The sequence below is a fragment of the Vulpes lagopus genome, chromosome 16 (genome assembly GCF_018345385.1).
Source record: "Vulpes lagopus strain Blue_001 chromosome 16, ASM1834538v1, whole genome shotgun sequence".
Taxonomy (NCBI): domain Eukaryota; kingdom Metazoa; phylum Chordata; class Mammalia; order Carnivora; family Canidae; genus Vulpes; species Vulpes lagopus.
Window position 1 is genome coordinate 11,779,572 of NC_054839.1, and position 27,746 is coordinate 11,807,317.

Consider the following 27,746-nt stretch of genomic DNA (forward strand, 5'->3'; position numbering starts at 1 on the left):
TGAACTCACATTTCTTTCGTAACCCCAAACTCCTAGATTCATTTCCATGGGGAATTCAATTGATGTCTATCTCTTCAAATTGGGCCTTACTCTGCTGGTCATTTTTGTCTTCCTCTGGTTCCACTCCCTTAGCTCGGGTTAGGCTGGAGGATTTAGCAGAATGCTGACTGCCCATATGGGCCAACCAGTTCCCAGTTAGTTTATGTTTGATTAGGTCACCCTTGCCAAATCTCTGTCACCGTAATACAAATTCTAAATACAAAAGAATCTATTTTGGTTCAAAAACCAAGTAAGAGGGACACCTAGGTGGCTCAGAGGTTGAGCGCCTGCCTTTGGCCCAGGGAGTGATCCTGGAGTCCCAGGATGGAGTCCCACATAGGGCTCCCAGCATGGAGCCTGCGTCTCTCTCTCTGCCTACATCTCTGCCTCTCTCTGTGTGTCTCTCATGAATAAATAAATAAAATCTTTAAAAAAAAAAAAAAACAAGTAAGAGAGTAAAGTTTACAGTTTTCCAGGGTATCCAGCATTTTAAAGAAAGCATTTTAATGAAGCACAACCCTAGAGCTCAGTTTATCCCATTCCCAGCAAGACCAATAGACTGCAATAACAATCCAAAGTCAGGGAAAACGATAGGATATTAAATTACGAAATACCAACATTTGCATAGTAATTCCCACTAATTAAGAAAGAAAGATATAAGTTGTTTGTCATAAACACCACCAGGTCTTGAGCAAACACCAAGAGCTCACCACAGAGCCAAACCAAGCATTTGTCTAATCAAAGCCACTTTCTAAAGCGTTTTATTAGTACAGCTGCAGAGCACACATTTTATCACACATGCTAATAATCCCAGTTATGGCGCCTACATTCTAATCATTTGTTCTAGGCTTGTTTCTCAAACAATTAACACTAATGAATGGTCAGAATACCTCGGATCATATATGTCTAATTGCAGTCAAGAGCAGTTCTTGTCTGCATGTACATTTCAATTTACCTCTGGGGATAATGTTTGTTAATTGTATTTCTTTAAACGAAAGTGAAGAAAAAGGCAGTTCAGGCAAAAAGGGACTAAGTGTTCTCCTCGCTCCCTTTGTTCCCACAAGAAGCTAAAGTCACTTCAAGAGGCACTTAATCCCATCATCCGCGGTTACAATTGCCTTGCAGCATCAATCAAAAAGAATCTGAAGTAAAATGATGCAGCTTTATTGTGTAATTAAAAGCAATTCAGGTAGTTATTGCTTGGGGCCCTCTAAGGGTCCAAATACTAAAAAATGGCCCCGCAGGGATCCTAAACACTAGTGTTTTAAATTTGGTCAGCAACAATATCTGAAGGAAAGGGAGGAATATGCAAAAAACAAAAACAAAAACAAAAACAAAACCTCCCCACAAAATCCCACAAACACAAAAACCCGAAACAAGAACAAAAAAGCCTACCACCCTGTCCTAATGTGTATTGTAAAGGAAAAGAAACGAAGAGGGTGAAAAAGCCCCACAATCCCCAGCTACAAAATGAAACAAACACAGAAGGATAGGATGGAGAAAAAAGAAAACTGATGTTTTCTGAATTCAACAGTCCCTGTCCCAACCTAACTTTTGCACTTAAGGAAAAAAAAATTGTGTACCAATGTCAGCTGGGTCTCTTCAACATTAAATGGAACAGCTTTGTAAGATCTATAACATGACAGGTAGAGACTATCTGAAAATCCAAACTTACTAAGAAAATAGGAAGTAAATTTATGGTATGCCTATTCCACAGTTACTTATAAGGGCAAGATGTGAGAAGTACTTTCTAAAAGTTTGGCACAGATTTCTACCGCAATTTACTTAACATTAAGAAAAATTAAGCGCTGAAGCTTTCAGGCTTCTTTGGCTTTTTAAGCCAACGAGAGTTTGACATAGTGTTTTCTGCTGTGTGCCTTTAACAAACAGCCATCATCGACAGAAGGTTGGGAAACAGGCATAATCCTCTGGTTTTGATTCTTGGCTAAAATATTTTTAAGTAAAAACACAACTTCTCAACAGATTTAAGACTAGATGTTAAAATAACAACGTGTGTTTAAGTTTTACCATCATTTCCCCCTTTATAATAAAACCGGGAAAGAAGGCTTCCTGTTGATTTACGAAAGAATTTCTGGAAAAAATGCTAAGTGCTTGCATGAATGAGCTACTGGATATTAAGGAACTTTTGAGAAAAAATACCAGGTTACTCTCAGAATAAGGTACATTCTGCCAACAGATGCTTATCACTAGAACAGGGCATTCATAGCAGCATCTATAAATACTTTCTAAGGGACAAGTTAGCGGCAAATTTAATTGTGGCCTAAAACCTACTATGTGTGTGCATGTGAAGGTTACATGATTTAACTTTCAAGTCACAAAATCAAGTGAGATATCCAATAACAGTTCATTTAAACACAAAATTGCCCTCATTTTCCACATGAACATTCTAGCAACTTGAGTGCAAAACTTACAATTATGAGAAATGCAAAAGTACCTCCTCAAAGCTAAAGCATATATAGGAAGTACTGATTTGCAAAATGGCAGAATGGAACCAATTGTGTCTCCAACTCTAAAAGAACCAAACTTTTAAAAATCTGTCATTAAAAAAAATTTTGCCTACCTGCTTTCCCAACTATAATGACCATAGTGTTAGCGATATTACATACATTCACATCATTTTGTGTTGTGAGTTAAGTATTTTCTGTAAGTGGGGCACCTGGCTGGCTCAGTTGGAGGAACATGCAACTCTTGATCTCAGGGTCATGAGTTCAAGCCCCCACTGGGTATAGAGATTATTTTTTAAAAAGTATTTTTTTAAAGATTTTATTTATTCATGAGAGACACGGAGAGAGAGGCAGAGACACAGGCAGAGGGAGAAGCAGACTCCCAGCAGGGAGCCCAATGCAGGATTTGATCCCAAGAACCCAGGATCGTGCCCTATGCCAAAGGTAGACACTCAACCACTGAGCCACCCAGATGTCCTCCGAAAAAAGTATTTTCTGTAAGTTTAAACCTATTTATTATTATTCAGCACTCAGTCTTCAACTGTCTATTCAAAATCATTACCCTTTGGGCTCCTGGGTGGCTCAGTCGGTGAAGCGTCTGCCTTCGGCCCAGGTCATGATCCCAAGGTCCTGGGACTGAGTCCTGTATCAGGCTCCCTGCTCAGTGGGGAGTCTGCCTCCCCACCCACGGTTGTGCACTAGCTCTCTCTCTCTCTCAAATAAAGTCTTTAAAAAAATCATTAACCCTTTTTAAAAATTATTTATTTATTCATTCATTCACAAGACATGCAGAGAGAGAGAGAGAGAGAGAGGCAGAGACATAGGCAGAAGGAGAAGCAGACTACATGTAGGGAGCCTGATGTGGGTCTCTATCCCAGGACTCCAGGATCATGCCCTGGGCGGAAGGCAGGAGCTAAACCACTGAGCCACCCAGGGATCCCCCCCCCAAATCATTAACCCTTAATGGGTGGGAGTCACGGGTCTGAAATCCCCCCCTCAACTGCCATATTTCTATCACCCTTCCCTTCTAGGTAACAAACACACTACCCATGAGAATGAAAAGAGCAAGTGGATAACAGAAGTGCCCTACAGCTTACTTGAACTGAATACCTGTCTCTGTACCTCCACCACCAAACTTATCAGATAATCTATTTCCAAATCAGGCATAGGTGTTTCTTTGCCATAACTGTGCTCTCAAGGTAAGCTACCTGAAGGCAGAATGTGAAATAAAGACTTCATTTTTGATCCATCAAAGCTTCTATTTCGTGTCCTACAGGTTTTTTTTTTTTTTTTTTTTTTTTTTTTTGACTAGCTTTTGGATTAAGATATGCAGGTACTTTCTCTTAGGAAAAGGAAGTATAAAGTTTTAACAGGGGATATTTTAAGAACACCCAAAACTGAACTAGGCAAAAAGGAAAAAAATGAATTCACTGATAATGAATTTCATGCAAAGTCTGTACTGTGATCTGTACCTTATGACAATCTTTAACACAATTCCCACTGACAGGTGTTTTATCAATATCATATTTTTCTTCTCTTGAGTTCCAGGTCTCAGCACTGCTCCCCTGTCCCTGATGCTCCCCTGGAACTCCCCAGGGATGACGCCCACCACAACTGGGTCCTTCAGTTCCTGCCATTGATCCAGCTGTGTGCATGCTGACTAAATGCTGCCAGGTCAAGCTGGAGAGCAGGACTTGAAAATTCAGTGCTAATTACTGTGATTACAATCTGTGTGTCAAGCAGCCAAAGCCTCTGGGAAGTGTCCACAGGCAACCTGTCTCTGAATCAAAAATCTCAGTTTGAGAGATGAAGAATCTATACACACTGACTTTGCCAGCTTGTTAAGTCATAATATGGGCGTCAAGTTGTTCATGATACCTTCTCTGGAAGCGTATGAACTAAGGTAAGCCCAGCACGTAGAATGTACAACACAGAGAGGGGGAAATGATCAAACAATCCATGCACCCTCCTAAATAGCAAACACCAGAACTCTGCAACATCACGTTCACATGGCAATTTTCTTGAGATGACTTGAGACCCTCTGGACTCAACCAGGGAGTGAGTGCACACTTAATGAAAACATGCTCATGGGCACCATCGCTCTGTAAAGAGCAGGGGTAAATGTGTCATGAGAAACCCCAAACCCCTTAGTATCCGTGTAAGTTGTGTATTTATGACAGAGCTCCCAAAGACAGATATACTGGAGTCAGAAAAAGTGATTTCACAAATATATCTTATATGATATTAAAGAATCAAAAAATGTTGATGGGAGAGAATGCTAAGATACCATTTTGTTTTCCTAGGTTCACATATGTTTCTTAAAGTAAGTCTGAGTCATTTGGGAATAGGTTGAAGAATAAGGTGTATTTATATCTATTTGGGAAGGTAGCTAGTTTTGCTATGAGTATATGGCTCATTTGCCTTTCTTCACAGACTATGTGCACATATGCTTGTTCTTGTCAAACTTAAACAAATACAGTTCTTCCCAGAGCATGATATTTAAAACAGAATTAATCCTTTGAGTCATCACGTAAAATCTTAAAGGGATTTCTACACTTGCAGGGACATTACAATGTGAAGTTTCCAGACACTGTCCAAAAGTTGTGATTTCACATCTAAACCATCACAGGACCCTTCTGTAGCTGATGAATACCACATAGGCTTTCTATGTGCCCACAACAAAGAAGAGAAGGCTTTTTAAGGGACACACTGTCCAGTGTGGTCCCAGGGCAGCAAGTAAAATCTTACCTGTCATTTTGAGCCTGGCCTGAATTGGCCATACATGTCTAAACACAGCCTTTATGAAAATATGACTTCAAATATTTTTCTCTCCTCCTTTCATTCCCTTTCTTCAAGTACTCCATTCACAAAGTATATCTGTGTTTTTACTGAAAATGAAGTCACTTTTAAAAGGCCCAGTTGGGGGGATCCCTGGGTGGCTCAGCGGTTTTGCGCCTGCCTTTGGCCGAGGGCACGATCCTGGAGTCCCGGGATCGAGTCCCGTGTTGGGCTCCCAGCATGGAGCCTGCTTCTCCCTCTGCCTGTGTCTCTGCCTCTCTCTCTATCTCTCTATGTCTATCATAAATAAATAAAAATAAAGCTTTATAAATAAATAAATTTTAAAAAAAAAGGCCCAGTTGTTGAGCAGCCTGGGTGGTTCAGCGGTTTAGCGCCGCCTTCAGCCCAGGGCACGATCCTGGAGACCCGAGATCAAGTCCCACATTGGGCTCCCTGCATAGAGCCTGCTTCTCCCTCTGCCTGTGACTCTGTCTCTCTCTTTGTGTCTCTCATGAATAAATAAATAAAATCTTAAAAATAATAATAATAAAATAAAAGACTCGGTTGTTTTATATCAAGAACCCTAAATAACAGAAGGTAATAATTTCAGTATGAACTCATTCTATAAAATACCATTATTTGGGGCAGCTCCGGTAGCTCAGCAGTTTAGCGCTGCCTTTGGCCCAGGACGTGATCCTGCACACCTGGGATCGAGTCCCAAGTCCAGCTCCCATGTGGAGCTTGTTTCTCCCTCTGCCTGTGTCTCTGCCTCTTTCTCTCCCTGTGTCTCTCATGAATAAATAATAAAATCTTTTTAAAAAAATACCATTATTTGATTACTTATATAGGTTATTTTCTGATAATTCAACTTATATAAAAATTTAAAAATACAGGTGATCAGGGGCCCCTGGGCGGCTCAGTCACTTGAGCATCTGATTCTCGATTTTGGCTCAGGTCATGATCTGAGGATTGTGAGATCAAGCCTCGCGTTGGGCTCTGTGCTCAGTGCGGAGTCTGATTGAGAGTCTCTCTCCCTCTCCCTCTGCCCCTCCCTCGGCTTGTACTAAATAAACAAACAAATAAATAGAAGTGATCATATGTTTGAAGATTTTGGTAGCTTCAGACAGTAATTTTTCTCTTTTTAAGAATTAAGGGGTGTAAGGGTGGCTCAGTGCTTGAGCATCTGCCTTCGGCTCAGGACATGATCCTGGAGTTCTGGGATCAAGTCCCACATCTGGCTCCTACATGGAGCCTGCTTCTCCCTCTGCCTATGTCTCTGCCTCTCTCTGTGTCTCTCATGAATAAATAAGTAAAATCTAAAAAAGAAAAAAAATTTAAATGAAATCACAGTGTAAGCTTGGCAAAACAAACCATTACAAACTTTTTTAAATGCCTCTGATGTACACTCTTGTATACTTTTTGAATTCTCACAAAGACCTCTGTTTATGGCACAATGAGAATTGTAGCTGAGTGTCCAACTAAAGGAAAATTCAGAGTGGGACAAGGACAGATGTGCTGGCAGCTCATTCCCCACCCCCAACCCAGGTGGCTGGTCCCCACTCTTCTTTTCACAAGACTTCACCAAGCTCCATTCAAGGGCTTCTGCCACTCAAAGTGAGGAATCTCATAAGTCAAAACTTTTGAATATCTCATTTTCATTTTTTTTTTGTTTTTTCCATGTACAATGAGAAAGCTCACAAATCTCCTTAGTCTGTTTCTGAATCTGAGTCTTCGGCTTTGTTCAGTTGGCAATAAGAACTCGGTCCTTTGGCTCATGGACACTGAGTCAAGTTTATCAGCATCTAGCATGAGGCCTTGCATGTAGCCACACTCGTGTTTGTTGACTGATTGACTTGCCGGCTTCTTTACTGGTTAACTGATGGTCATCATCATTGGGTTTCTCCATGGTCAAGAAACAATTATATTTGTTCCATTGCTCAGATGAAGTCTAAGAATTGCCTGTGCTGTACTATGCAATAGCCACAATCTGTCCCTTGCAGGCTGAAAAACAGCTTACTCTATAAGACTACTAAATAGCAAATACACCAAAAATATGCTCTGGTCAATACAAATAAGTACAATGAAGACTGTCCCAGAAATAATTTCAATCAATTTTATACAATTGAGCTATTCTTTCAAGGAGCCCTTAATTTACTCAATCTCTGATTGAGTTGTTACATGAATCATGAAGGCTTAACTATGAAGATAAAGACAGATACTTCAATCAGGGAATACCCACGATGGTTTAATTAAAGAATTTTTGCATCTCACTTACAGAATATTGCTCCTTAAGTATGGCGTGGCATTTATTTAAAATGTCCCAGAGGCAATTAAGCTCTTGATTAATAATAAAATTTTCTTCCTTAACTTCATTCTCAATTACCATGCAGCTTATTTCTCCTTGCCTGGAACTTTAGCACGTAGTACTCAATGGATTTAACTCACATGTATTTCTGGACAATCCCATCAAAAATGGTTAGAAGAATTCAAGTCCACAGGAGCTAGCCTTTCCTAAAAGTTGGAGGTCATACGTGCAGTTTGCCTCACTTTTCACCTGCAACTTGCAGTCTACCCACATCCAGGGGTATGTGATGACTCTCCTCTGAGTTATGAGAGAACAAGGGGACAATTACCAGGACATAACTAACTCCTAATGCTCAGAGTTGTTTTTCTTGAGCTCAAGGAGAGAGGATAGTGATACTTGCCCACCTGACTCCGCTAGTCTGTGCTATAAGGAGAAAGAAAGGGTCATTTGTCCCCCGACCTGCCATCTCTGAATTGTTCTTCTACTTCCCTGGAAAGGAGGTGAGTGGTAAGGAAATCAGAGCAGTTAAGGGCATGGGCTCTGGAATCCAGCACACCTGGATCTGGTGACACCTTCAGTGTGTTACTTGGCCTCCCTAAATCTTAGGTTCATATTATGAGTTGGGATTTCTGTGAGAAATCAGTGAATGCAGAGAACACCTGATAAAATATCTCACATTGGGACGCCTGGGTGGCTCAGTGGTTGAGCTTCTGCCTTTGGCCCAGGGCGTGATCCTGGAGTCCTGGGATCGAGTCCCACATCAGGCTCCCTGCATGGAGCCTGCTTCTCCCTCTGCCTATGTCTCTGCCTCTCTCTCTCTCTGTGTCTCTCATGAATAAATAAAATCTTTAAAAAAATAAAATAAAATAAAATGTCTCACACACAGGAAGTCCAATCAATAATAGGCACTATTATTAAAAAGAAGGCATTTCCCCCTCCTTTTCTCTGACCTCTTTGAGTTAGACATGGGGGTCTGGAACAGAGTGTTGCTTGGGATTTTTTACAGGTGTGCTGTTCCCCCCCCCCCCCCACACACACACAGATGGTGAGAGGCACTCTGCCACATCTGGGAAACACACCTACCAATGGGACTGGGACCCCTCATCCATGCTAAGAGTCAGCAGCGCAGAAAATAAAAACGTCAAGTTATATCTCCTCTATAATATATAACCCTCCCAGTCTTCAGAACTTAAGAGTTGGGCAAGCTAGATACCAATTTTGGCGTACCTGTGAATTTTTAAGCAGCTCTAAAATAATGTTTCATGTTTACCCTATGCACATTAATCTTACATCTAAAAAGAGAGGAAAATCCAAAGGGTTTTGACATTCATTTTATCTTAATGTTAGGCAATTTTTCTTTCAATGATTCTACAAATAGGTATTAGACACCTAAGCCTAGCCCTGGGGATATCAATGAGGAGAGAATCTGCTGTCTGGGAAGTTGAAGTCTAGGTAGAGGGACAGACCCAAGAAGGGGTCTCCAAGGCAAACAGAGGCCAGAAGCCCAGGAGTGGGAGGAGGCATTCAAAGAAGGCTTCTCAGAGGTGGTAACAATGTTGGAAGGGGGCAAACAAACTCCAGAGGCAAAAAGTGCATTGTGGGTGCAACAGGATGAGGAAGAGCACAGGTGAACTCACTGATTTCATCTCAATTATCACCAGTGTTGTTGTTTTTAAATATAATCACTGTCCATATTTTTTAAAAGATTTTTATATTTATTTATTTGAGAGAGACAGAGAACGTGCAAGGGCAGGAAGGGCAGAGGGGAAAGAAAAGGGACAAGCCGACTCCAATGAGCTCAGGCCTCCATCTGGGGCTTGATCCCACAACTCTAAGATCATACCTGAGTCAGGCTGGACACTCAGCTGACTGAGCCACCCAGGCGCCCCTCACCAGTGATTTTCTTTCTTTGCAAATGCCATGCCCATCTCTAACTAATATGTTGGCTTCGTGCATGTGCTGGATTCCCAGATGTAAACACTAACCATATAAAACACCAAAAAACTGTCCTTTTTCTGATCCTGTCCTCTGTTACAGTGAGCAGAACAGTGACAATCCAATATCCTGAAATTTTCTGAATCAAAAAACCTCCCCTTTTGGCTGATAGGATTCATTTATGCTTTAAAATTATCTTAGACTTAACTAATAATTTTGTTTTAAACAAGTATTTCCAGCAGAATCATGTTGAAGAGATACAACCATTACGATTTGTATTATCTGAAGCTTAGGAGCAAAGCAGCATTATCTAGGTAACTCCAAATGCACAAGGGATAATACACAGATTCGAAATGTTAAAATACAAGGTAGCCGTACTCATTCTAAGGCAAACAAACCTAAATTCTCAATGGTAGACTTTGTTCTTTCTAACATCTATTGAGTTCTTTATTTACAGTTCTCTTAATCCTTTCAACAATTGTATGAAATAGATACTCCTATTGTCACTTATTTTATATAGGGGAGCACTTCTAAATTCAGTAGCTTTATTTAATAATTTTAAATTTATTTTATTCAGTAACTTTAAATTTTCAAACAGGCAGCTGCTGACAATACTGTGCCACATTAACAACTGATACATTTTCTCAGGGCAGTGCACAAGCCAGAACATATTAACTCACATACATATTGATCAGAAGAGCTTCACTATTCAAAAAAAAAAAAAAAATCAAAACAGATATTCAAACAAGGAATGATAGCAAGAATGCCTCCTCCCTCCCCTCCCCTTCAACATTGTCTCTATGTAGGACAGTCTAGAAGAAGGCTCAGCAAATGTTGTCTGAAAGGGTTAGATAGTAACTATTTCAGATAGTGAGCTGAGAGATAAATGCTGGGATATTATACAAGGACTTGTACAAGAGAGAACACAAATTTCCCATATTTTTTTAACTGATGAAACTCAAAATAAAATTGAGTATAACTTTTGATAATATAGTTCTAACCAAGAGAAGAATGGCATTCCTTTGCGGGGTGGGGGGTGGGGGTGGGGGAATAGCATTTTGCTAATTGGGAGTTAATGGTAAATATGTTCCCTTCATCAGAGCATGCATCTGGAAAAACCAACTTAGTTCAAGAGCTGTATAAAAATAAGTAGTGAGCAAAATTTGGCCTGTGGAACCTTAGTTTAGAATACTTATTTAAGGGTTTAGCCTAAGACAAACTTAAACACCGTGGAAAAAATAAAAAATAAAAATAAACACCGTGGAGACCCAGAGTACACAGACATAGGACCCAAGTTACAGAGAAGAGCCCTCACCACAATCATGGCAACAGAGCAAAATGGTTAAGACTCAGGTTCTCAGCTTTGAACAGCAGCCATGCACCAGCCCTGGTTATTATTCAGAGATATCAACAAATACAAAGTTTCCAGGGCTCCCCACTGCCCTCCCATGGGACTCTCATTTTTTTTATATTACTTGCTAACTTTGGAGGTTTGAAGTTGCTACCACACCAACTAGCTTGTGCTACACTAAAGTCAACTTAGTGTTGAATCACAAAAAGTATGTTATATTCACTTCTGTTTGTGGCATTTAAAAAAAAAAAAAAACTCAATTTCTCCCACTTTCCTTATTCCCCGTATCCTGAGGCCAAAAAATTTCTTTTTTGGTAAAGTTTTAACAAATCAGTTTTGTGTTCCTAAGTCTACCAGAATTTCATCCTCCTTTTAAATACAAAACCCAGAAACTCACTCTTTTGTGGGCTCCCTGCTCTTTGTGTGATCATAGGGTAGAGGTGGGGGAGGAGAGGGGAGTGGGGTGAGGAGGGAGGTTATTGGCTCACAAAAGTCCAGACAGAATTTGACTACAAAAATGCAGCGCAGGGGAGCAGGGTGGAAGAAATGAATCAGAAATCCCACAAACAGAGGAGGGTTATTTTTCTTTTAAAAGATTAAGGATTGTAGGTTTTCATGCTTACTCAGATGGAACAAGAAAAGATTTTAACTTCTTTGCCTCATTCAGTTTGGCTCTGAACAAAACAAAAGTTGAGCACATTCAAAACATCCATTATAATTTTCTTCTTCCCTTTAAGATGGTGAGGCAACATCTGGTGAAAGATTTGGGGTTACATTCTACTCAATAATAATCACAAGGAAGAAAAGTCGAAGGCTCACCAAAAACGGAAAGGGAGAGGGAAGTTGTAAGGCCTTTCCCCCTCCTTTCCTGTGGACAGACATTCTAGGTAAAGCTTCTTTGCCATTGTGAATTAAATTCCAGTTCTAGCATCAAGCGGGACACCCTGATTCTAGTTGTTCATAATGAATGGGGAAATGCACATAGCTATTTTACTGAAGTGTCCAAAGGAGTATAAGCAGTTTCTTTGGAGGGAAGGAACCATATTTTCCAAATTAGTACAACTCATAGTTGATGGGCTGACTACCCATTTATCTACATCCATAATGAACTAGTGCTCCTGATGACTAATAATGCTTTCAGGAAGTAGTTAAACACCACTATGTTGTACACTGGTAACACAGAAGATAAAAAGCAAGAGGAATAGGCAAATGAGGAGAGGGAAGGAAGTCACGGCAGTAATTTGGACAATAAAGTGGAAAGAGTTTCAGTCACAACAGGGGCTCAGTTCAGCCTGAGCAACCCTCCATCTCTATATGGACAAGTCTGATCATTTCTCTGCTAGAGTCATCCCCCCTCACCCCGTAATTAAAATTTCTTAAAGATTTCTCTTCTCTGACCATACCTACTGCATATTACACATCATTGGGATTACAAAATCTTAAAAATACAAAGCTTTGATAACAATGATAAAGTAGAAGAGAAGATAATATTGGAGGGGTGAAAATAGAGATAAAGAACTGATTTTAAGAGCCATGACTTTATTTTATTTTATTTTTAAAGATTTTATTTATTTATTCATGAGAGACACAGAGAGAGAGAGAGAGGCAGAGACACAGGCAGAGGGAGAAGCTCCGTGCAGGGAGCCCAACATGGGACCCAATCTGAGGTCTCCAGGATCACACCCTGGGCTGCAGGCGGTGCTAAACTGCTGCGCCACCCGGGCTGCCCAAGAGCCATGATTTTAGGGAGTTGTGATTTTAGAAAGCAGCCTTGTTGCTGACCCTGGCACTATACCAGGCATACAGTAGATGATAATTAAATTTATAAATGTGTAAATAAATGAGTGCAAAAACCAAGTATCTTAAATTAGCTTTGTATAAATTTCCCTTCCTTAACTGTATGACAGTGATAATAATTATTTGTAGAGAATTGGAAGAGCAAATAAAATTATACTATTTGCCTACTAACTAATGTGCATATGTTAATCATTCAAATAGAAAACAGTGATACGTAGGCAGGAAATTTCTTTTTTTCCTTTTTTTAAAAGATTTTATTTTTAAAAAAAGATTTTATTTATTTATTTGAGAAAGAGAGGTAGAGGGAGGGCAGAAGTAGAGGGAGAAGCAGACTCCCCACTGAGCAGGGAGCCCGATATTGGGCTCTATCTTAGGACCCCAGTAATCATGACTGAGCCAAAGGCAGATGCTTAACCAACTAAGCCACCAAGGTGCCCCTAAAGATTTTATTTTTAAGTAATCTCTGTACCCAATGTGGGACTCAAACACACAACCTCGAGATCGTGAGTTGCACACTCCACTAACTGAGCCAACCAGGTGCCTCATACTCAAAAGAGATTTCTGAGGAAGATGATGTATTCTTAAATATCTTTGGGTGAAGTATAAAATTGTCCTGTTGATAGGAAGGGTGAAGGTAATGAAAACCTTTTTTATTACAACACTCTATTTTCATATTTAACTCTACTTTTAAGCTCTCAACATATTTATAGCATCTAAGGTTTATGGATATGTTCCCAGTGATCATGAACTAGCCACAGGTTTTATTTTAAACTCACTTAAAATAGCAAAATTACAAAACAATGACTCATTATCATAATCCTCCTATAGATATAGCTTAAAATACACAGGAAATCAATTTCTCTCTGAAAAGAGAAAAAAGAAGATAACACCTTTAAAATGCCACATAATGCTGAAATCCTTAAAACAATGTGGTCTGGAAGATGGGAGTCTTTATTTTTTTTTTTTTCTTTTTTTTTCTTTTTTTTTTTTTTAATTTTTTTTTTGGGGGGGAGTCTTTATATATTACATACAGAAAAAAGAAAAAAGAAAGAAAAGAAACAACTATATACTCTTAATAAAAGTGAAGCCCCAACAGAATATACTGTTAAAATGCATAGCCATTGGTACTATTCATGCAAGTGTACCTACACTTCCTGTGCTTCAAAATATGTCATCCCAATAGCCTCCAACAGAGGAGCATAGTGACAGTTCTCACTAAAAAACTGAAGTACTGGTTCCTGAAAAGCTAAAGCAATGTGAAACCACATTGTGGGAAGTGTTATTCAGTTTACTCCTTAGCAAGAAAACAAAGAAGTTAGAAGTGCCAGCACAGACCTTTTTTTCTCAGGAGATTTCTCTGTTCTCTTCTCCCTGCACCCACTCCATCACTCGGTATTGCCACTGTCCATGTCGCCCCACACCCTGTGCATTACAAATGTGCATCCACACTCTCCTGCTAGCACTCCCCCACCTCATAACCTCTATCTTTACATGCGTCTGAATCCTTGTCTGGCCTTCTCCATCACCTATCAGCCTAATCAACAGCGAATGTTTCCATTCTTTTGGTGGAATCACCAGTAAGTTTTATTTCAATGCTTTGAGGCATTCTCCTCCCCTCCCCCGCCTCCTTTTTTTGAAAGTAAGCCAATCCACTGCTAGGCTTTTTATTTAAGAAATTAAAGTCATCACCAACTTTTTAAAAACGATTTTATTTATTTAATCGTGAGAGACACAGAGAGAGGCAGAGACGCAGGCAGAGAGAGAAGCAGGCTCCCCATCCCAGGACTCCAGGATCATGACCTGAGCCAAAGGCAGATGCTCAACCACTGAGCCACCCAGGTGCCCTAAGTCACCTTCAACTTTTATTTTATTTTTTAAAATAATTTTTTAAAAGATTTTATTCATTTATTCCTGAGACACACACACACACAGAGGCAGAGACACAGGCAGAGGGAGAAGCAGGCTCCATGCAGGGAATCCGACGTGGGACTCGATACTGGGTCTCCAGGATCAGGCCCTGGGCTGAAGGCGGCACTAAACCGCTAAGCCACCCAGGCTGCCTCACCTTCAACTTTTAAAGCAGGCTTTGCTAGCCCTATTTTGACTGTACTAATCCACATAACTTTTCATCCTTGTTTATTTTTCTTACTATGGCGCAACCTGCCAGTATCTGGCCTATACCAACAAAGTACTACAAATCCATGACCCTCCTTCCTGAACCCTGACCAGAGGAGCTCACTCTGGGGCTCCTGGGGGAGGGGTCCTCTCTCAGGCTCCTAGTTATGGGTTCCATGGTCTTCTCCACTGAGACTCCAGGCTGTAGCCTTTGTACATTGGCTTCCCTACAGAATCATCTTGGGCTACTCTGCTGCTCCCTGGGCTCTGGGGCCCATGTGTCGCCATTCCTTCTACAAACTACTGCTCAGAAGCTGCCCTGTCCCCCAATCCCACCCATCCCTGCATGGGGAGAGAACCACTTTGCCCCTCCTCTTCAACCTAGTATGGCCTGTACTGAGGAAAGACAAAGGGGCAAGTGCTTCAAGTGACAATCCCTGATCCTAACTAACAAAGAGATCAGTGATGTAGCCAACTGCTCTCTGTGCAGACTTGGCTGGTGCTGGTGCTGCCCCCATAGGGCCCATTTGCTGTGCCTCCTGCTTGCCACCAGGCCTGCCACACTGTCCATGCACCTGCAGACTGGATGCAGACCAGTTCTACTACATACATTAGTCAAACTGCAAGACGTAGACCCAGATACTGGATGGAACACATTAAAGCAGGAATGTGACACCTTCACTGCCCAACTAGGAGGTCAGTTTCTTGAATACCTGCTGGTGTAGCTTGAGATCCACAGCTATGGTGACAGGCTCCCGGAAAGATAGCACTCCAGGCCCTGACACTGTCCAGCCAGGGGCTAGTCTGGCAACAACACTGACAATAGTAACAAAGCACTGATTGGGGCAGGGGGTGGGGTGCAGTGGCATCTAGGGGTCAAGACAGTCATACATGCAAAACACTCAAGTACAAGCTGACAGTGGTCCAGGATGCAGTGCTCCTCTTTCTCCTTTTTTGTAAACTTTTGTAAACAGAAGAAAATTATACGTTGTTAACCTACAGAAAGAAAAAGAATAGTTCAATGACTTTGGAGTGTCTAGTCCATGGGCCAATGGCAATCTGCACTTTTCTTTGGTTCCCTCTGGAGGGGAGGGAAGGGCTGGAGATGTATCTTCATGGTTTCTCTTTCCTATCCTATTTATGTACATTTCAAGAGTTCATCAAACTCTGAGGATATTCAGCCAAAACAGACCCATGTATCCAAAGGCAGACATCTTACTGACCAGATAAAACTGTGCTTCAGAGACACATTTACAGTAAGTAACATCAATCAAAGACACTTCCTGTGTCTTTTCCTTAAAGCATAATTGGTTCAAGCAGATGGCTGAAAAAGGAGTCCAATCTAGGAATGCATGGGTGGCTTAGCGGTTTAGCGCCTGCCTTCAGCCCAGAGCGTGATCCTGGAGTCTCAGGATCGAGTCCCACATCGGGGCCCCTGCATGGAGCCTGCTTCTGCCTATGTCTCTGCCTTTTTCTGTGTGTCCCTCATGAATGGATAAATAAAAATCTTTAAAAAACAAAACAGGGATCCCTGGGTGGCTTAGCGGTTTAGCGCCTGCCTTCAGCCCAGAGCGTGATCCTGGAGTCTCAGGATCGAGTCCCACATCGGGGCCCCTGCATGGAGCCTGCTTCTGCCTATGTCTCTGCCTTTTTCTGTGTGTCCCTCATGAATGGATAAATAAAAATCTTTAAAAAACAAAACAGGGATCCCTGGGTGGCGCAGCGGTTTGGTGCCTGCCTTTGGCCCAGGGCGCGATCCTGGAGACCCAGGATCGAATCCCACATCAGGCTCCCGGTGCATGGAGCCTGCTTCTTCCTCCGCCTGTGTCTCTGCCTCTCTCTCTCTCTCTCTGTGACTATCATAAAAAAAAAAAAAAAATGATTCCAATCTAAAAGGCCATTAAAGACAGGCTTAGCAATTGACATATAAGTGGAGGGCCTTTTGGCTAAGATCACATATATATTATCTTCATATAAATGACTGAGTACATTTGCTGGTCACCAGCAATATATAAGGCATACTGACAGCACACAAAAACACACTCTCCCATCTAGGGTTCACATTTTGAAAAGACAAGAAAAATCAGTATGAATCATTTTTTTCGGGCAGCCCGGGTGCCTCAGTGGTTTAGTGCCGCCTTCAGCCCAGGGCCTGCCTGATCCTGGAGACCCGGGATCAAGTCCCATGTCAGGCCCCCTGCATGGAGCCTGCTTCTCCCTCTGCCTATGCCTCTCTCTCTCTCTCTCTCTCTCTCTCTCTCTCTCTCTCTCTCTCTCTCTCTCCGTCTCTTGTGAATAAATAAATAAAATCTTAAAAAAAGTTTTTTTTGAATCATTCTTTTCAGTGCTACTTGTTTTCAATTATTAATGAGTGAGAACACGTAATACAGTCCTTCAACTTGATCTACAAGAAGAAAACAATGAGATGGTCCTTGTCATTATGCTTTTTTCTAGCTCTAATAGCAAAGCACTATTTATGCAGAAAGTTTTCAGCATTCTAAACCAAAGCAGAAGCAACACTGTCTTGAATATCTCAAAAAAGCTAGTTTTTTTTTTTTAAGATTTTATTTATTTATTCATGATAGACATAGAGAGAGAGAGAGAGAGAAGCAGAGACACAGGCAGAGGGAGAAGCAGGCTCCATGTCGGGAGCCCGACGTGGTACTCAATCCCAGGACTCCAGGATTGCGCCCTGGGCCAAAGGCAGGCACCAAACCGGTGGGGGACCCAGGGATCCCCAAGCTTCTAGGTTTTAATTAAGTATTGAGAAGGTTCCAATTTATACTGAATGGATTTTGAGGAATTCTCATCATAAAACACATGAAAAGCAGTATAATGGAATCTGCAATATCAATCCTAATATCCTCTATAAATAAAGGCAATGGTATCATTCCCTGTGATATCTATCATAAGGTTAAAAGGATAATTTTCTTCAGCTAGTATTTATTATACATTAGCTATGGGAGAGAGAACTAGGTCTATGTTTAAGCCTAGATCTCTCACTTGCATTATGTTTCAAAGGAAATAGTTCATTTGCTAGGTGACCTATTTTTGCTACTTACTGGATCCCAGATTTGACCATAAGGAGGTCTGAAGGAGGCTGAAACGTGCTTGTGTTCATCAATCTTTTTCCCACTTGGTTTCTGAAGATGAGGAGTCCAGAGGATCATAGTCCTCCGATTATATGAGAAGACAGTCTGCCCTGTGAGACCTTTATCCAAAAAAGAACCTGCAACCCTGGAAGAAATGTGGTGGAAGGCTTGATTTTGTTGAGAAAGTAAAGGCTGTGACTTCTTTCTTCTCAGCAATTCTCATGCTGATTTTGTGTAAAAAAAAACAGCATTTAGAGTATTTCCACTGTAGGGAATACCAAAATGTATGCAATTGTGTTTCATATAAAGCAAATGAAGCAGGTATTCCCTGAACCTGAGGTCTTTGAGGATTTTCCACAGTGTGAGGTTCCAAATGGACATCCTCATACCATTTTTGGTGGCACAGAGAAAGCATGACTAAGTAACTTTCTGACTCTCAACATGCATGATGGGAATCAGACTGCAAACACTGGATGCCCTGTAGATACCTATTTCTTGGGAATAAGCAGGGGGTGGGGCACTCACAGAGGAGTCACTGTGAGCAAAGCCCTGTGTTGGTTCCTTCACCACAATCGGAGAACTTATTCTCACACTGTCTTGACTTAGTGGCTTTTCCCTTTCAGATAGAAAAAAAGTAAATGACAGCCTTTATCTTTTTCATGACACTACTCTGCTTCCATGGCTCTTTACAGTTTCAAATATGAAAATATCTACTTGAGCACTTGGCTAGTTCAGTCAGGAGAGCACACAACTCTTGATCTCAGGGTTGTGAGTTCAAGCCCTACACTGGGTGTAGAGATTACATAATGAAATAAATAAACTTTAAAATATTTTTTTGAAAGAGACAAAAAGAAAAAAATCTATCAAGCATGTAACTTTGGTTAGTATTCCAAGAACTATGGTCAGGCCTGAGTAATCTATTCACAGACATGCTTCACAGAGAACATGTTCACTCCCACAGTTAAAGCTGATTATCAAAAACTAAATACTTAGAGGTTTCCACAATTTATAATAATCACTGTAAAAATGAGTTAAAAACCAATTATATTGACAATGATAACAATGCTGCTGTAATTCTATGAGCCTAGCATAAAGTAGGAATTTAATAATTAGTATTCGATGAATGAATGAATAAGTTCAGCTTTGGTGTTTAATCTGGAAACAATACCAAAAGAGAATCTATGAGAAATCTAATATCTTATTCATTTTAAACTAATAATTTAAAAAACTCTTATGATTGGCTATTAAATCTTTAGCAGGACAGTAGTAATTGTCATAAGATGTACTTTAAAATTAATTCTAAAATCTTGCCTTAACTTGCCTTAATATAAACACATCTGATGTATGAATTCATGAAATAAATACAACTACCTCACTTTAGCTGAAAACAAATGTTTTAACTGGAAGCGAAGAGATTCTATCTGCGCACACATCTAAAACTATCTTCTTAAAACTATTAACCTGTTGCCTTCATGCGCATGTGCGGTGACTGAATTATCAGAACGGAAAGCAGCAGCCCTAAGAGAGCCGATCTAGTGCGTCCAGTGAGTAAACCCACAAACAAAAAGGGATTTACACACCATCACAATGGCCCCTGGGAGCCGTTCCAGTCCATCAGAACCCAAATCCAACTTTTCAATGACACCTAAATATACAGACACCTAACAGACCTTGCATTTGCAATAAAGTAAACAGGATACACCCCTTCGAAATCAGCTTATAAAAATACAATAGGTATGTGCTTGAGTTTTTTTTAACTAAGTGCTTGAAATATACCCTAATTTGCTACTAGGTCAAAACAACCGAAAGAGTTAACAATATTCAACCCTGGGTTTCTGCAGCATAGTGCTAAAATGACCCTTCATATCTCCGATGGCCTCTCAACAAACAAAGTTGGTAAATAAGAGAAAACAAATGACAATAGAATCCAATTTCCTACCTGATCCTGACCATCGCGGGGGCCAATCTGCAACTCCCCCCACAGCAGCCTCAGTGAAAGCACACAGTGGTAGGACTTACTTGTCCCTTTCTTGCTTTTGTTTCCTTTGAGAGCCATCCCTGAAACTTACCCAAGCTGTGCGTTTCTGAGTTAAGAGGCAGATCCAGTACCTTTAAAAAAGTTAACCATGATAAATCACCATCTTCCTTACTGTTGAGTCTTTTTCCTTCTTTTACCAAGATTTCTTTCCACCAACCTGAGAGTAGAAACTTCCCTACACTAAGATCTCAGATAATGGTCATGTTTAAAGACCAGCCCTGCTTGTCAAAGATTAGAGAGCTGTCTGGAGCATACACTCCTCTTCACCATCGCCAAGTAGGCCCGATAAATGCTAATACTCAGCATGACGCATCAAGAACTTTAAGCCTCAGCAATGGCTAAGCAGAAAGTATCACAAATTTACTGAAATTATCTGTGGCACAAAAGAAAAGAGAAGGAATTAATCAAAGTCTCTCTCTTAATGCAATGCTTGATTGAACTACCCCAATCCCTTTTTAAATAGGATACTGGTGGCAAGTGACCCTGATGGCATGCCCTAGTGAGATACACAAGGAACACTTGTTCCATTTTTTTCTTTTATGACCTCATTAAGGAGGATTTTGAAGATTGTTCCTGAATATGAGAACAAAGTGTCTTAAGACATCTCTAGCTTTTTATGTCTTTAGCCTTTTACTGCTGGGATGGACTTTGGGTCTGTGTTTATAACAGTATACACACTCATGCTCATACTTACCTCCCCCATAAAACAACAATCAAGCAAGGTGACTTGGGGGAAAAATAGCCAAAGTTGCAAACCTCTAAATGCAGAGATGTGGTACTTTCTCACACTGGAAAGTTCTGCCAAGACCAACTTGTGATCCACTCTTTTTTTCCTTCACTCTGAGTTTAGCTACCATTAATTAGCTCTGGCGGCTGTTTCAAGGCTCTTATCAAGGGAGGGCGCAGACTGCCAAATCTGCTAGTGTGAAAATACTCCACCAACAGGAACATTTTTCTGTTTGTTGATTCCACGCTTTGATTTAATATGGAAGATTATATTTCGTAATCAGAAACAAACAAACAGATTTATAACCGAAGACATGAAAGGCAAACAGGGAAAAAGCAAGCCAAGGGCTGAGACTAAATGTAGTATTTTTATTGACTTCTTAGAAACCAAATAACCTGGCATATTAGTGTGTGCATTCTGCAACAGACATTCAGCCCCATTGTACTACTTAGAAGAGAATAAAAAGAAACCCTACTGTTTGAAACCCAGCGGAACATCCCCACAACAGGGCACAACTGTTCCCTCATGCATGAATGGGAAGGAGATGAAAGAAAAGATGGACTTCTGAGGTACAGCAAAAAACAAAGACAACAAAAGTGCTGATCATGAGGGAATGACACAACTCATTGCAGCAAAAAGGATGAGAGAAAGGAGCTTAGACAATGGTGAGGACAGCTAAGTGACACGTAGGAGAATTGAAAAATCTACAGAAGTGTCTTTTCTCTCCACCCTTGATGAAAAACAATTAAATGTTGGTACATCTGTCATAAAAAAAAAAAAAAAAAAAAAAGATCACTGAAACCTGTTACTACCATCATTATGTGCGGTAAACTTAACTACCCAAACTGTAACTCTCCAATTAAACCTTGCCACCTCTGTTTCTTACCCTTGCTAAAAGGGAAAGTTTAATTTCCATGACAATTTATAACATGTGAATATGCTGTAACAAATTATAAAGCCCTAGGAGTGCTTAAATGTATGAATACATGTATACAAAGGTTTAAAACACTCTATGTAAAAGATTGGCTTCAGGAAATTTGTTTATAAACTCAGCTTTTGTTTATAAAATATTTTCCTCTTGACTCGCATTGTAATTATAGACATATTTGCTCTAAGTTTTGGATTGGCTTTCATCTAGTAGCAGCTCCAAACATTTTGGCTTTCAGTTTCTTTGCTCTCAAACCCCACTGCCAAGAAGATATTGTTACACTTATTATGAGTGAAGGAAGTTCATGGATTTAATGCTACTTTTAGGTGAATGCAGTCATTTATACATGAAGGGAATAATTACCTTTTGATGTTTCTGTTTTTCTTAAACAGAGGTACACCTGTCCACACTTCACTAATGTTGAGCCCTGCTAATGAAGTGTTCAGTGAGAAAATCCCATCAACCAAATGTATTAAAAAACCACCATATGAAATCCCCACTAGATGTTTATTGCTCCGGAAGTCCACCAGCCTGGGAAAGCCACACTGTTTTAAAGTGCACTCCTGAATGTTATTCCTTGCTGGATAGCGTGCAGCCCCTCACAAAATCCTTAAAAAAGCAGTTATTGACTCTGTCAGAATGCCTGATTAATGGATAAACGCTGTAATTGATTAGCAGAGAAGTGTGAATTAAAACAGGGCATGGCATCAATAACCAGCTTCTAACAAAGGTGGCTGACATACGAAGGAAAACAAGAGCCCACAGCTATAGCTCATCAAAGGCACGCTTTTCTTAAAACAGTGGAGAGAAGGGGAACTAAACTGGCCCAGCATCCTGTTCTCTGCAATTCTTCAATCTCTCCTCTTGGTAAAGCATGCAGTGCAGTATGGGACCGCAGCGAAGGATAGCAAACGATATGAGCACTCATTCCTCAGCCCACTTCCCCTCCATCTTTGGATATCAACTAGTAGAAGGCAGTTAAATGTTCCCATTGTTCCAGAATTTACAGAAAAAACACATAAGAAGTCCTATTCTCTTCCTCATTTTGTTTACGGGGAACTTACATCTTCATAGAAAAGTAAATTCTAAAAAAAAGGAAAAGGGGTAGCCCGGGTGGCTCAGCGGTTTAGCACCGCTTCAGCCCAGGGCATGATCCTGGAGACCCAGTATCGAAAGTCCCACATTGGGCTCCCTGCAGGGAGCCTGCTTCTCCCTCTGCCTGTGTCTCTGCCTCTCTCTGTGTCTCTCATGAATAAATAAATAAAATTTAAAAACATAAAATAAAAAATAAATTTAAAAAGAAAAAAAAAAGGTAAATTCCGCTTATTCCAATGCCCCTGGAGAGACAGGGGTTGTTACTCACTGGAACATTGCTTCCATTTGCTTCTGGAGGTGAGAAACTCATCCATTCATTCATTTATCCAGTCAGTCAGTCAATCAGTCATCAAACATCTGGTACAGACTAGTTACTCTTCTGGGCTGAGGAGTACAAATATGAATAGGTTTATGGCAAGCTGAGTTGATGCAGAACCCACTCCCACTTAAAATACAGAGATATATTGGATAATATAAAGCAAAAAAAAAATATATATATATATGTATTTTTTTAAGATTAAATGTATAGCTGAGATTGAAAGAAAAAGTAAAGGGAAATCTTCAAGTGCTGAAAGAGCAGGAATTCCAGGGCTGGAACTCCTGGAACTGACGTTGTAGCCACAGAGGGATATCAGTCCTGGCACAAGGATTAGGGGCAGTGCAGGCATTAAGTTTAAACCACCTGGATGGGTTGGAAGTTACACATAAGGAAATTAAAATTAACTTGAATTCAAGACCCTGAAACAACTAAGTCTTGGTGTATAGTAGAAAAATGCAAAGCAGTGCTACAAGAATATATCCACAGTCCAGGGCACTTGGACTCCTGGAGATAAAAACACCCCTGCTGAAGATGAGCTTAAAATAGAGAGTTCCAATTATGTGAAGAAATAAGCCACCAGGTGGGAGAGTAAGCAAGTACAATGCAAGGGTGACTAGGTACCTGGGAACTAGAAATAGGTGAAAACCTAAGGAGGAATCTGAAATATATGTTTGAAGTTATTAAAGTGATCCAAGAAGGAATAGTAACCATTAAAAAAAAAAAGGGACAGTACTGAAAATAAAAATTTGAAAGAGAATCAAATAGCATTTGATTTCCTTTAAGGAAAAAATAGAGTCATGAAATTAATAAGTACAACAGTAGTTTTTGCTTCTCTTATCAGATAGTAAGCTACAGGATGGATAAAAGGAAATCATACAGAATATGGCACAGACAGGTAGGTGACAGAAGTCATGAAGATAGATAAAAATTGAATACTATTAAAAAAAACAGGAGTGGCTTAAAATGCAAAAAAAAAAAAAAGAGAAGTCATGAAGATAGGAAACAAAAAGGGCAAAATGAGTATATCTAAGAGAGAATAGAATGAGGATTCATGACTTATATTTTTCAGAACTGAAATGTTTAAGTTTTCAGAGTGAAGAAGCAGTCATGACCTAAACACAAATCAACACTAAAACATATGGCAGTGAACCTATAGAACACCTAAATAAGAAAACCACAAAACAAAAACAAAAATCCAGAAAAGACTAAATACTCATGAAGAAAAAACATGTTTTGTTGTACAATATACTGTTCTCCAGTAGCAAAAACCCCCAAATAATGGAAAAATATTTTCGAAGTATTAAAGGAAAATAACTTTTTGTCTTGAATTCAACTAAGCTATCATTCAAGATAGGGGTAAAATAAATACATTTTTTCAGACAAACACAGAGTAAAAGAAGTTACAACTCTCATACTTTCTCTGAGCAAAGTGACCAGAAATATATTTCATAATACACGAGGCCAAGTCTAGAAGAAGGGAGTGGGATCCAAGAAACAATGATGAGCCAAGAGGTTGCAAACAGGTAACTAAATCTAAAAGAGCCTTTTAGAACAGCAGCAGCAATAATAATGTCATCTCACTTGAAACAAAGAACTAAGAAAACAAAATAAAACAAGAAAATAAGTAGTAGGCTCTGATAACGTATTAGAGGACATGAAAGACTAGGGGTATATATCAAAGCTAAAATATTTTAGAACACTTTGTTCAGAAGGAGAATAGAGATTTATCAGTTAACTTTAGATTTTGTTAAATCAAATATACATATTAAAATTATAAAAGTAATCACCAAAAGAAAAAACTAGAATATGTAATTTGTAAATCAACATAAACAAATAAAATCGAAGGAATAAAGCTAAGTAAATCCAATTAAAAGCAGGAAATGAAGGAAAATATAGCAAAGACAATGGTACATTAAAAAAGTGAAAAAAAAAAAAAAAAAAAAAAGAGCTCCTGGCTGGCTCAGTTGGTGAAGCATACTGCTCTTGATCCCAGGATTGGGATCTCCTCACCTTGGGTGTAGAAATTATTTAAAGATAAAATCTTTTTTAAAAAAAAGTAAAAAAAGGCAGCAAAAATAAATTTATTTCTGTAAGTAAACACAACAAATGTAAACACATTAAATATCCCTGTTAAAAGAAAATAAACGCTAAGAAAAACAAAAATTAATCAATTAAATACTGTTTAAAAGAGATACATTTAAAATATAAGGCTGAAAGTTGAAAAATTTATATATGATGATAAGGATGGTCAGGGGACACTGCCCTGTTCCGGTCATGATATGCCTGGCACAGATTAGGTTCTTTCTTGATAGTCATTGCTGAATTAATGACTGAATTTTTTTTAAATTTTATTTATTTATTCATGAGAGACAGTGAGAGAGGCAGAGACATAAGCAAAGGGAGAAGCAGGCTCCCTGCAGGGAGATCCCCCAGATCCCGGGATCACGCCCTGAGCCAAAGGCAAGACACTCAACTGCTGAGCCACTCAGGCATCCCTGAATGACTGAATTAATTAATGTTAATATCAAACAAGATAGAAATTAGGGCAAAAAACATCCTTAGCGATAAAAAATATATCATTAGATAATGACAAAAAGATCACTTTATTAGAAAGAAATAGTATTCCTTAAACTATAGACATCTGAAATAGACGCAAATTACCAGAATTACAGAAGAAATAACAAATTCAAGGGCAGAAACTGATAGGTCTAAAAGACAAAAATTTGGGTGCACCTGGGTAGCTCAGTCAGCTAAGTATCCAACTCTTAATTTTGGCTCAGGTTGTCTCAGGGACATGAGATGGAGCCCCATGTCGGGCTCTGTGCTGGGTATGGAGCCTGCTTAAGATTCACTCTCTCCCTCCTTCTCTCTCTCTCTCCCCCTCTGCCCCTCCCCAACCATGAGTACTCTCTCTTTCTGAAGAAAAAAAAATTACAAATAAATAATATTAGAAATGGAAAAAAAAAAAAAACAGGGGCATCTGGGTGGTTCAGTCAGTTAAGCATCTGCTTTGGATCAGGTCATGATCTCAGCGTCCTGTGATAGAGCCCCTCGTCAGGCTCCCTGCTCGGCTCAGCCAGGAGTCAGCTTCTCACTCTGTCCCTCCCACGGTTCATGCTCTTTCTCTCTCTCTCTCAAATAAATAATATTTTTAAAAAATTAAAAAAAAAAACCCACAAAACCCTAAACCTACAGGTAGGTGCAAAAGAGACTAAGAGATTGCTAGAAACAACCTTGTGGCAATAAGTCTGAAAACAGACAATGTGAACAATTTCCTAGATAAATATAAGCAACTAAAAGGGACTCAATAAGAACCGGGAAACCTGAAGAAATCATGCTATTAAACATACTGAATTAATAGTCAAGATATACACATACACAAGTTGTACAGATAATTACTAGCAAATTTTAAGAAGCCTTCAAGAAACAGAATATTTGTATTTTATACAAACTTTCACAGAAAAGAATGAGGGAAAGGTGCTCAACAATTCTTCACAATATATTTGAAGAGAGTATAAAACCAAAGAAGGTGAATACAAGAAAATTGCCAGTCTCACTTAAGGCATAAATGCAAAATTCCTGAATTTTAGCAAACCAAATAAAAAATGAAAAAAAAATGGTTTCATACCAGTAATAACATTAGAAAGTATATTAGTATAGTTCACTAACAAATTACTTAAGTCTTCTGAACATCTCAAAAGATGTAGGAAAATCATTTATCAAATTCAATAATGTAAAGAATTTTGTGCATCAAAAGATATTATAAACAGCAAAAAGGCAACTGACAGAATGGGAGAAAATATTTGCAAATCCTATATCTGATAAGGGATTAATATCCAGAATATATACAGAACTCCTAAAACTCAACAACAAAAATCAAGATAATTTTTTTAAAAAACTAACAAATGTTCATACAGTTGGCTGGATACTAAATCAAAAGTAGAAACATGCCAGATCAACATGCATTTAATTCCATTTCCTTTCAAAAACCCAACTGAAGGGGAGGAGTATGAATCCACAGTACCAGATGCAATGGAAGAAACCCCTTTTAAGAAATGTCAACTGGGGGATCCCTGGGTGGCGCAGCGGTTTGGCGCCTGCCTTTGGCCCAGGGCGCGATCCTGGAGACCCCGGATCGAGTCCCACATCGGGCTCCCGGTGCATGGAGCCTGCTTCTCCCTCTGCCTGTGTCTCTGCCTCTCTCTCTCTCTGTGACTATCATAAATAAATAAAAAAATTTAAAAAAAAAAAAAAAAAAAAAAGAAATGTCAACTGGGCATCCTGGGTGGCTCAGCGGTTTAGCGCCACCTTCAGCCCAGGGTGTGGTCCTGGAGACCGGGGATCGAGTCCCGCGTCGGGCTCCTTGCATGGAGCCTGCTTCTCCCCCTGCCTGTGTCTCTGCCTCTCTCTCTCTCTGTCTCTCATGAATAAATAAATAAAATCTTAAAAAAAAAAAAAAAAAGAAATGTCAACAAATTTGGGAAATAGTGAGTTGACAGGTGAAAAGCTAGCTACTAAACTGCCTGACATACCGGGGCCAAACAGGTGTGGCAGGCCAAAGAAATGCAGCGACTTTCTAGAATACAGCTCTGGAAATGCTGAGGAATTGAGTTTCCTGCAACCCATGATTGGAGGGTTGTGGGCATGAACAAAAGAATTGTTTATAAATCTGTATAAAGAACACTAAGACTCTGCCCCTACTAATTTTCCCATGCTAATAAAGGAAAGGGAGTAACTCTCTAGAGAAACTGAACCAGCTTCC

General features: G+C 39.7%; 1 protein-coding gene across 5 annotated transcripts in view; it reads right to left on the reverse strand.

The window, feature by feature from the left end:
• The window catches only part of CLYBL (citramalyl-CoA lyase), a 285,596-nt gene that overhangs the window by 157,869 nt on the left and 99,981 nt on the right, over positions 1–27,746 (reverse strand). The window contains exon 2 of one of the 5 annotated variants that reach the window (XM_041731043.1): positions 22,934–23,049. The exons of the other annotated variants lie outside the window; for them this stretch is intronic. Within the exon in view, the coding sequence (XP_041586977.1) occupies positions 22,934–22,950 (17 nt within the window). The 5' untranslated portion in view covers positions 22,951–23,049. The remainder of the gene's footprint in view (positions 1–22,933; positions 23,050–27,746) is intronic. 5 annotated transcript variants of the gene reach the window in all.